Source organism: Nymphaea colorata, chromosome 14 (assembly GCF_008831285.2).
Source record: "Nymphaea colorata isolate Beijing-Zhang1983 chromosome 14, ASM883128v2, whole genome shotgun sequence".
NCBI lineage: Eukaryota > Viridiplantae > Streptophyta > Magnoliopsida > Nymphaeales > Nymphaeaceae > Nymphaea > Nymphaea colorata.
In genome coordinates, this window is record NC_045151.1 from 12,240,600 (window position 1) to 12,252,004 (window position 11,405).

The 11,405-nt window shown below is 39.1% G+C and overlaps 3 protein-coding genes across 4 annotated transcripts; 2 read left to right on the plus strand and 1 right to left on the minus strand.

The window, feature by feature from the left end:
- Positions 1 to 567: 567 nt before the first annotated feature.
- Positions 568 to 1,857, plus strand: LOC116267682 (uncharacterized). Of its 2 annotated transcripts, none has more exons than XM_031649546.2 (2): positions 568 to 970; positions 1,064 to 1,857. In XM_031649546.2, exons 1-2 carry the CDS (start codon positions 782 to 784, stop codon positions 1,574 to 1,576), a joined length of 702 nt encoding a protein of 233 aa, XP_031505406.1. In that variant the 5' UTR covers positions 568 to 781; the 3' UTR covers positions 1,577 to 1,857. The 2 variants fall into 2 exon arrangements, with proteins under 2 accessions (XP_031505406.1, XP_031505407.1); XM_031649547.2 differs by having other exon boundaries at positions 1,085 to 1,857.
- Positions 1,858 to 7,756: 5,899 nt separating this feature from the next.
- On the minus strand, positions 7,757 to 8,637 carry LOC116267467 (protein PELPK1-like). Its single transcript, XM_031649197.2, has one exon. It carries the CDS (start codon positions 8,601 to 8,603, stop codon positions 8,154 to 8,156), a length of 450 nt encoding a protein of 149 aa, XP_031505057.1. The 5' UTR covers positions 8,604 to 8,637; the 3' UTR covers positions 7,757 to 8,153.
- A 1,541-nt stretch (positions 8,638 to 10,178) lies between these two features.
- Positions 10,179 to 10,984, plus strand: LOC116267486 (protein PELPK1-like). Its single transcript, XM_031649215.1, has 2 exons — positions 10,179 to 10,203; positions 10,575 to 10,984. The coding sequence occupies exons 1-2, from the start codon at positions 10,179 to 10,181 to the stop codon at positions 10,982 to 10,984; spliced, it is 435 nt and encodes a 144-aa protein (XP_031505075.1).
- The last annotated feature ends 421 nt before the right edge of the window (positions 10,985 to 11,405 follow it).

Here is an 11,405-nt window from a genome sequence, read left to right on the forward strand (position 1 = left end):
AGAAAGAAAATTCGTCTCCGTTATGGTTGAATTCTAAATACTCATTTAAATTAACAAGGTGACTAAAATGCGAACCATATACTTGAAAAACAAAAAACTGTTAGCTTCTCAATATTAACATCTCCTATGAAATTAATAAGAAGTTGATAATAAGGGTATGACTGAAACTTAATATAATATTGACAAGAAAAAATTGCTTATAACTTACCGGTTTTTGACATTAACAAAAGTTTTATTTCACGCCAATTTACACAACTTTTATAAAAAATGGTAAACTTTTTTATTTTTAAAAACGATTTCTTTTTCTTTTTTCAACTGACAGAGAAAAGGCCCCACGAATAAATTCCAAAAAAATAAAGGACGGCAAATTCCTGTACAAGCGCGTTTACTTTGTGTGAGCGAACAAATTAAATAACATGAAAATTTAACTATCCTTAGGTCATAGGTGACAACGTCAGGTTGTATTCTATATTGGTTATATTATACATTTTCCTCATCCCACGATAGCAATATAAGCTCGTCCATCCATTCCAGAGGCAACACGGTGCAGAACTGAAGGCCGTAACCGTGATGCGTTCATCCCCACCAAATGGAGGGCAGCGATTTTATACCATTGTAGTGATTGGATTTGGATTTGGGCCATTTGGCCAGCACTCCAGATGCAATAGAAAATGAACAGTATCAATGGTTGACTTACTTTCTCTTCTTCATAAATCTTCTTTTTCCTCAGAACGGGTTCCTGACTCTTCAGTTCCTGCTCTTGTTGCCAAGGAAATCGCAGATGGCAGAGGAAACCAATTTCCACATATCCATAGAAACCTTCGTATTCTTCTTTGTCATCTTGTTCCCGGGTTTCCATGGATTCGATTCATTAGAAGAATTCTCCTTACTTGTGCTTGAGAACGCCAGCAGGCCAACAGTTGATGCTGTTCAAAGAATCATGAGAAATCGGGATCTTCGTTCCTCCCTAGTTGGGTCTTCTTCTTCTTCTTCTTCTTATTCTTATTCTTCTTCTTCTTCTTCTTCTTCTTCTTCTTCTGCTTCTTCTAATTTTAACCTACAGAAGGTCTTCCCGGATTTGAAGGTGATAAACTACTGGTTCACCATTAACATACGAGATGATCAACAGCCCCAACCAAGCGATGACGGAGGGGATCCCATCTTGGCAGTAACAGTAATCACTATCTCCTCTACTATCCTCTATAGCGTCGTGCTCAACCCTTCCAAAATGATCGGCGGCTTCGCGACGGCCGGCAGGTTCAGGTTCAGCCTCTACATCACCTTCATCGTCATGATGTTTGTTTCCCTCATCCTGGGTTTCTTCCTGTTGCTTTTCTCCGGCAAGCTTGCGGGAACTGACACACGGGGACCGGTTTGGATGAAGGAGGATTCACTAGCACAGGCGTCGGTAGCGTCCCTTCTCCTTGCTATGGCCGTTGGCCTGTGCGCCGTGTTGCCGAAACTGGGCTCCATCGTGGTGGGCGTGGTCGGCACCTTGGCTGCCTGTCTCGGTGCTGCAGCAGCCGGCCTGGATTTTGGTGCAAGTGGAGATGGTCCGATCGCAGGTCCAATTTGAAACTGGATATCCAGATCCATTTCCAATGAAGCATACATGGTGTGTGTTGGCTCTGATCATCCTGAGTCTTGTGTTTAATTTTTCCCCCCTTTTCTGACAGATTTTCTCATGTAGATGCTGATATGATAGGATATATAGGAATATGATATCACGTGATATATACTATCATAAATAGGGATCCTCAGTAAGCAATAGCCTTTTCAAGTGAGATTCTACATGTCCCCTGTGGTTATATGTATGCAGCAAGAATTGCTCTCTTTAATGGAGAGCGAGTCTGGTGCTATGCGATCTAATGATGGATCATATGCACACATCCTGAAAACCTATCTTTAATGTTATTTTTCAAAAATTTTGATTGTCTGAGGGTGATCTACATGGTCCAGAGCCTAGATATTCCTTCTTAAATTGTTGTATAAATAGGATTTCAAGGATAGAAGATTTAATGACCTAACAGTTTAATTTTTGAAATATAACACTTTGGTGCTACGTTGTTGGCGCATGTCTCAATGGGCATGGTGTCTTGATGTTAATTAGCATTTAATTGTTGAATCTAAAAGCATCCACAATTACGCTAGGTTTTTTTGGAATAAGAAAACATGGTGTTCTTGAAACATGTGTTTCAAAAATACATTAATAATTTTTTTAAGTAAATTCCATTTTAAGTATTCTTTGATTTTGGTTCAATATCACGACCCGCTTTGTTCTTTTAAGTTGCTTTTCTAGAATCCTCAGCATGTTAATGTAATTTACATGGTTAAAATCTTAGAAATGAATACCCACATGAGTTTATTCCAATTATTTTAAATTCAAAGGACCACATGCATGCACTTGATTGTAAAATAAGAAATGTATTTTCTGGCTTTGTATGTTCCAGATATTTAAAATTCGATTGTTTAAGATCTGAAAATTTTGAACAAACAGGAAAAGCATCTAGTTATCATTTGAGTACTGTTGTTTAGATATTTTTCTAAAATCTTAGAATTTTTTTACTTTCAAATGCTCGCAAATCGTTTATCAGCCAAATTTGCACTTTTGTACACATACCCTCTAAAACATTTGAAATATGACCATTTGAAGTCCATTGACAAGACATTGTGTCCTAGTGAGCTCCCTGATATATCCATGTCCTGAAACATGCCGCCTCTACATGCAAAGCAAGTGCAGTTTACGCATATATTAATCTTTAGCCAAGAAATCAGGAATAAAAAATGAAAATGAAGAGTACTTGACACTAAAAAAATTGGCATTTCTATTATTTATTTCTACCATTATATGTCACAGAACATACCAAATTGCCACTTTCAATAACAGTGATAAGAAGTAATAGCACCGACCACCCCCCTGCAAATCGCCAGAGGTGAAAACTCCTTATGGACGGCATATGAGATATATTTGAAGTTGGATAATTCAGATCAGTTGGGTGTTGAATTCTCTTGTTGAAAAGCACTTGAAGCTAACTAGAGATGGTACGGAAACATAGATCTTTCTAATAAACAAAATGAACAATGACATTACCAAGATGAAAACGTCTATAAGCGAAAAACAATCAGAGGCCAACGATCCTTTGGCGTAAAATATTAAAACATCAATGATAAGAAAAATAGTGCTGCTAGAATATATGTTGCCGTAACATCTATTTAATTCAAGAACAAAGTGTTCATGTTTCAGGACAGAATGATATACTTGTGTCTAAAGTTTGACTGTTAGAACTAAAAATAATATGCTCTTTCCTTTGTGGCTTCATCGGCCTTCTTTTGTGTTTCTTCATGCTATTAGGATTACTGGAAGCCCCCTACTCACTTGGTCCCAACCTCCTGACTCTCTACAACCCCCTCCCCCACAATTTCTCTTCCTTCTTGCCCATGAGTGACATATTTCCAGATGCCATTCATTGGAGGCAGCAGTCTGACCACTCTTGGCTATCCTCGGTAACACTGCTCTTGGCTACCCATGGGAGACCAGAACAGTTGTGTTATCCATCTAACTACGGCCATAATAAGGAGAGACATATCTAGTTGCGAAAAAAAACAAAGGGACATTTTTGAAATCATTGAAAAAGAAATGTCCTTTTAAGTTTTTTCACTTTTTTTAACTTCTTATTTTGCCCTTCCAAAACGTTTCTTTTTTATTTAAATAAGGGCATTTTTGTTATTAAATGTTGGTGCACTAAATTAGCACCACATACGTACCTCGGCATCCGGCCGGCCCAGCCCAATGCATCCGGCCGGCCCAGCCCAATCAGAGTCAGGTTGAGGCTGGCTCGAAACCCGAGTTAGGGCCTGGTTTGGCGTGACCCGGTTATAATGAAAAATATTTTTTAAATATAAAATATTTTTTTAATATAAGATATTTTTTATAATAATATTTTTTATTTGTTATTGAGCCAAATCAAGTAACTTCTGGTGGTGACATTCTGTCGGCCGTCACTACTGGCTGCTTTCATTCCCTTTATCAGTCAATGCATTTGTTCACAACTTTCTTTGGTGCCCTTTCCTTCCCTCTCTCTCTATCTCTTTCTCCTAGGCTCTAGCTCTCGAGCATCCTATCCACCCTTCCAAGGTCAACAGGTTTAAAAGTGGCGTTCAATTTTTTTTATTTCCTTCTGTTTTTGTGTAGTTCCCATACAAGTTTTTCTTTCTTAGATACATGAAAAGCTTCTGGTTACATCATATAATGCCTTCCTCCAAATCTCCATGAAAGAAAGCTGTTTTGACTTCTAACTACTTTAAGAGTAGATTTTCAGTTGCCAGGAAGCTCAGCACCAACCTAATAGTAGCCAATTGATCAGGAAAAAAATTTCAGTGCAGGTTATACATTTTCTCTACTGGAATCTTATTCAACATAATAAAAATATGTAGACAAATACGCTTTCCAAAATCATTTTCTCCATTCAAATTTTTGTTTGTACAGAAGTTGTCAAACTTCTTGCTATCATATACACTACTATCGTCTGATTGCAGGCATTTGAAACTTTCTTATTTGTTTGATTTTCTACTTCACCTTTCCACCTTTTAAAGATATAAAAAGTATGAGATGAACTCATACCTTTCAAGTACAGTCATCAATGAACGTAAAATAATAGAGTGATCATCCAAGGAAACGAACGTGGGCTGGCCACCAAACACCTGTATGCATTAACTCCAACTTCACCTTTTTCAGTGGTCACCCCACTTTAGAGAAAGTGACCAGCTTTTTCTTCCCAAAAATGAGATATTTGTTAAGTCCAACTTCTATAGTTTGCAGGTTAAACATTTTCTTTGTTGCCATAATTTTCATTCTTTTTTCATTTATATGTCAAAGTCTGTAATGTTATAGTAGCATATTGTCATCACACCTTGTTACAACCATCGTGTTATTGATATCTACAATCATATACAGAGTTCACAACTTGTTATCTTATGCTATAGTCATCCTACCTTTAGTTATCTTCCAACATCCACCAACAAATATAGTGACCAACCCCTCATTGTCTAGCTAAATAACAAAAATCAGATTTTTGCATAAACCTATAACGTGTCTAACATCTTTCAGTTTCCATGCATGCCTGTTATGCATTCTTATATGGACATCTCCTAGCTTCTCATGGTCCATCATATACAAAATAGACCTTCCAAAGTTTTCTACACCAAAATTTTGCATACTCACTTTACAAGAAGTAGAGAGAAAGGATGTACTAGAAGTTGAAATCCAAGATTCAATGGAGCTATGCATCATGTATCTTCTTTGTGACAATATTTGCATATTCTTCTTTGTGTTTATAGTTTTACTTTTTCAGCAATGGATAATCCCTTTTCTAATGGCCTAGTGACAATCTACCCCTTAAGGTGCATGCTTCCATGCATGTGGGGTGCTGAGAAATGAGGTAGAGAAAAAGCAAAACAACATTGAAAAGGGAAACATAAAATTGCCAAAGCGCAAGTTGGTTACTAGACACAAACCATATGTAGACATGAAAGTGATGTTTTGTTTTTAGAAGCAAAAATCATGCAATACTTAGCTAGTGGCGGTGATAGAAACTGTAGTTTTGGATGTAGACCAATAATATGAAGTACAAATTAATAGAGAAAATTAAAGGGAATGGGATTTTAAAAAATAATTAAAGCCTATAGAAGGCCTTGGGGGTTGTTGAAATGTTTTGAAAAAAGATGAATCACAGAATAAATTGTTTTGGGGCTAAACTCAATGGAGGAGGGTATCTTTCCCCAACCATGGCCTTTATTGATGATATTATTATGTTTTGTAGAGCAGAGAATGCTATAACATTATTCTTAAGGAAGATACATGCATACTTGAGGTGAAGGGTGGATGATGATCAAGTGATCAAGATCCTCTATGCCTCCACTTAGATTAAAAGAAAGGTAGTATCAAGAGGCTAGTTATTGGCTGGGGGGAGGGGACATTAAAGTGCTACCATTTACTTGCTTGGCATTTATGGTATCCCTGGATAAAATTTCTAAATGTCTAAATGAGTGGAGAAAGACGAACTTGTCTTGTGCAAAATTGATATGCATGCTTGACTAAGCATGCAAAGTATCAAGTAGTTTATTTCTGGTCACAAGCATTTAAAATTCTTCCTTAAGTGGAAAGTTTAAAATTAGCTTTATGGGTTCCTTTCAGTGAGTGGGAGGCTGGACAACATTTTCACCTCATTAGGTGGGAATGATCTCTTTAATTACAAAGAGGGTGGGATTTAGATGAAGGACTTAATTACTCTAAACAAGACTCTCAATCTAGCTATATCCAGGGGGTTAATCCCAATGGGCAAATTATATATGTACAATTCAAGCTTATGGCTGATAAGGGTTAAGGTGAAGCTAAAGATTCTTGGTGTTGGAAAGTTTCTTTTGGGTTGATAGGAAGTAGGCAACCATGCCATTAGGCAATTAGGCAATGAAGAGTCGGTCCGAATGTGGACAAAACTATAGGGTTTCAAAATCAGTCCCATTTCTATTACTAGTGCACGATCTGATTATCAAGTATTGGCTAAGGGAGATCTTTTAAAACAGAGGGTGAGGTCCCCCCTAGGTAAACCTTATCTTAGATTTTACTATAGGTGGAGAGAATGACCACCACAAGAAAATGTAGCATTAGTTCTAGCTAGCTGTCCTGAGATGCAGCAATCAGTTGAGAAGCCAATCAACCATATTTTCCTTGTGTGCAGTTCTACCAAGCTCTGGGCATCTGTCACTGTTGCTTAATATAGTGGATGTGATAGCTAGAAGCCATAAGGAGATGGACAATGGCATCTTCCATGAGGGGCTAGATCACCAAAAGCTGGTTGATAACGTTCCCAAAGATCAATCTAGGAAAGTTTTGGCATTTAAGAAAGGAAGTCCTGATCTTCACAAGGGTGTAAGGAAATCGGCAGATTGCGTTTGCCATCTGTGGGAGAGGATGTTAAGGATTTGATAATTAATATTCATGTCAACCAAGATTCAAAAGAGACATTTAATTTTCTTATGGGGTGCAAACAAATGTATATCTTACGAGGCACGTCATGTATTTCCTCTATATAAATGCAGATCTCTATGAAAGAAATGTAAGTTGAAATGAAGAGAATAGTGGATGTATCGTTGGCCCGAATCAGCAAATTCGTCTAAAGTTAGCGGTCAACGGCCCATTTGCACTACTGCAGTCTCTGGAGCTCTTGTCTGCCCCATTAAAAGCACCAGAGGTTATTTTAACTCGCGCGCTATTTTAGCACCACTAGTAGCGCCAGAGCTGCTACTAATTTAGTGCCGCTGCTACCTTATTTAATTTGTTGTAGTGTTGGTTCAATACTTGACTTAGAGGTATCATGTGTTACCCACCGTAAAAAATAAATGTAGCAATAATTTTTACCTATTCAGGATCGAATCAAATTAAATGCTGAATCACATTAATTGGCAGCCGTGAGCCGGCCTGCGAGATCAAACTCATCTTCCAATTTTTATGACAATGGCACGGACCACTTGAAGCCATGAAACAAGAACCTGCTAAGTTTCTCTTCATTGCTTCCGCCATATTGACATACCGAATTCCAATTTCTCGCTCCCGCCAGATTGGAGAGGTATGTATTTCAGTAAAGCTTCATACGTGGAGTATATAATCTAAAAACTCTTTAACCAGACAAATGTGCAGCAGAGTAGAGCAGAGCAGAGAGAAGGGTTGTGACAGCAAACTTCGAAGCGACATTAAAGAGTTGGTGCTTAACAGGCGCACTATTGCCGAATACAAGGCAATTACTGCCAATCATATGCAGAAATTACTTATAATTTGCCAAGTAAGTTGGCAACCCTGATTAGAAAGAAGGGTTGGACACAGTAGTATGAGCTACAGTGGGCAACCTCACATACATGCGTAAAAGACAAGAAATACACAGCGAGTCTAAGTCTAATGGTGAAGAAGGCCAATTAGCCATAAAAGACAAGAACTACACAGCGAGTCTAAGTCTAATGGTGAAGAAGGCCAAATAGCCATAAAAGACAAGAAATACACAGTGAGTCTTAGTCTAATGGTGAAGAAGGCCAAATAGCGCCAAGCTAAGCATGGCCGGCTCTGTATGTGACGTACGTGACCATCAGGATGAAGTGGGCTTCTAGGGAACAGCAGGAAATCCAGGTAGAGTTGGCTTGGGGAAAGCTGGGAATCCAGGAAGAGTAGGCATTGGCATAACTGGGAACTCAGGAAGAGTAGGCATGGGCAGCTGGGGGATCTCTGGCAATTTGGGCAGCCCTGGAAGATGAAGATCAAATGGGTTGGGGATTTCCGGGAACTTCATCTCAGGCAGATGCTGACCTTCAGTGAGCTTGGGGATCTCCGGGAATTTAGTTTCAGGCGGAGTTGGGAATTCAGGCTTGGGCAAGATTGGTATTGTTGGGAAAGTGGGTTGATCATGTGGCTTCACCTCCTCTGGTGCAGTCTTCGTCTCATCAGCTGCTTCCAACAGATAGCGCCCACCCAAACATACATGGCTCATGGTTAGCATTGACAGAGAGATGAGAAGGAGAGGTAAGAAGGCAGAGCAGCCATGATCAGAAGAAGCCATGGCACTGCAAAAGACAACTCTGAGCTCTGTATGTAAGAAGTGGTGTCTATGAGTAGGGTATGCAATTGGTGCTTGGTATTTATAGAATAAACTCGGCAGCATGGTCAGATGCTACGTGCTTAATTAGGGCCTGGGGTTTTTTTTTTTTAATCGTTGCACATGGCCACCTTCCCACAGCTGGCTCTCTTTATCTGTACAATATAATTTGCTGTGAAATAGCTGCAATATCATAAATTAAGTAGTCCAACCACTTGCAAAGACACATGAACTAACAGTTCAGAACTCAATCACTTACTGATCAGATTCGTCCACGGCCTGTGAAATATAACGCTCATGAACTCCATTTTGGCAACGTATTTTCCAGGATAACTGGCCAAATCAAGATCTGATAATATCTCTTCAACCAAAGCAGGCGATATTTAACTATTGATCATTGAATCCTGGTGCTGCAATTTTTGAAATTTCACTCGGACTGGATCCAAATGGGAGATGGACGACTAATGCGTACTTGGACGTACGTGTATATGGGAAATTAAAACTTAAAGAAGTAAATTCACGATGATTTTTATGTGTTTTTCTAAGACCAGTCACACTAATATGGAGATGATCTAGTGCACTAATATGACGATCTTCAAAGCCAAGCAATAAAGATTGAAAAGATCATGCGTTCTCTTAACTAATATATATAAAAATTATTCATTTCATATTTCAAAGAAGTCAAACCATTACTGCCCTTACTGTTGGACTGTGAAGCCTGATCCATACTAGATAGCTTTCCTTAATTTAAGCTTTGTACTATGTAAGTTTCTATGACAGTAAAAACCGCTCTGTGTGGCCGCTGTGGCATAAGAGAATGTTGTTTTTGAACCACGTAAATCTTTGTGTGTTTTTTCACTCTTTCTCTTCTTTTGATTTCTATTAGCTTGGTGTGTTAAAAAGAGAGTGTCAGAAAGCTTCGTTCCTAACACTAACATGCTCCTTGTATATGTATCGGAAAAGTTGGGTTATGATCAATATAAATATCATAAAAATTAGGAGGGTTGTAGATATAAAGTTTTGATCTGACATGGTTCATTCCATGCCTGGATCAGATTCTTCTGAAACTGTTTTCATCCTGATTGAAATAGGTTGATGATTCAAATCTGCTATCATTTTCCTTTACCAAACAATGAAATTTAAAACTCATACCAGTGTCATAGATACCATGAGATTTTTTAAAATGTCGCAATATTTATGAAGAAGTCAAATAAAACGAAGAACTCGGAAAAAGTTCTGGGGCCCATAATTGATAAGATTTTTTTCATCGTAAAGGAGGAAAGCTCTGGGGCCCATAATTAATAGATTTTTTCTATCGTTTCCATAATCTTCTTCAACTGAATTAGCAAGGAATGTGATCCGTCGAACTAGACTAATGTTTCTAATTTATGAAGGTTCGACTATGATTGAGCATGTGGTAGCTATGACGTGATGCACTTTCACGCTTTTATGTGACTGTTATCATTGAGTTGCAAGCATGGTTTGGTTGATAGATTACACAACTTCATATCCTTTACCAAGACGGAGCTCATTATTAGCATGAAGTCGTTGCCGAATTTGAACGGTATGTGATTGACTACTCATCTGTTTGATGTATGTGAGTATAGTTCAAGTGTACACCTGAGTGGTTGGACTACTTGTTTACGATATCAGACCTCCACAGCAAATTCTAGCGTACAGAAGTGGGAAGGTGGCCAAACGTGCAACAATTCAAAACTCCGAAGCACAAAGCATCTGAACATGCTTCCGTCTTTATTCTATAAATACCGAGCTCCAACTGCAAACTCTACACATAGACACCACATCTTAGGATTTTGCACACAGAGCTCGGAGTTTTCTGCACCATGGCTTCTTCTGAGCATGGCCGCTATGCCATCTTAGCTCTCCTTCTCTCGCTGTCAATGCTGAGGCTGAGCAGTCAATAGTGTTTGGTAGGGCGCTATCTATTGGAAGCTGCTGATGAGAGCAAGGCAGCAGAGGAGGTGAACCCACATGATCGCAACACTTTCCCAACAATACCAACCTTGCCCCAGCTGCCTGAATTCCCAACCTGCCAGCCTAAATTCCCGGAGATCCCCAAGTTACCGGTGCCCAAATTCCCAGAAATTCCCCACCAAACTGATGGTCATGATCTGCCTGAGATGAAGTTCCCGGAAATCCCCAACCCATTCGATCATCACCTGCCGGAGCTGCCCAAATTCTCAGAGGTCCCCAAACCAACTCTCCCTCATGAAGTTCCAGATGTTCATCTGCCTGAGCCTACTCTTCCTGAGTTGCCTCACGAGTTTCCTGCTTTTCCCCTACTTGAATTTCCCACAGTTCCTTACAAGCCCACTTCACCATGATCACGGCATTCCAAATTGGCCATGCTCAGTTTGGACCTTTGGCACCCACCATTAGAGTTCGAATACTGCTGTGTGTTTCTTGTCTTCTATGTACGTGAGGTTGCTCACTGTAGCTTACACTATTGTGTCCAACCCTCATGTTATTTGGCATCTGACAAGTATTTTATGTATATGAGTGTTAGAAGTTGCCTTGTATTCTGATGCTTTTAACATTATGAAATGATATTGTGCCTCACGTTAACCACAACTTTTTAATGTCGATCCAAGTTTGCAATGACTACCCTTCTCTCTGCTTTGCTCTACCCTGCTGCTCGCTTGTCTGGTTAAACTGTTTAATTAGATTCAAACGTTCAATGCATGACGCTTTATTCGAACAGGTATCTCTCCATTGTGTGGTTAATATGGCAAGAGCAAAGAAAAG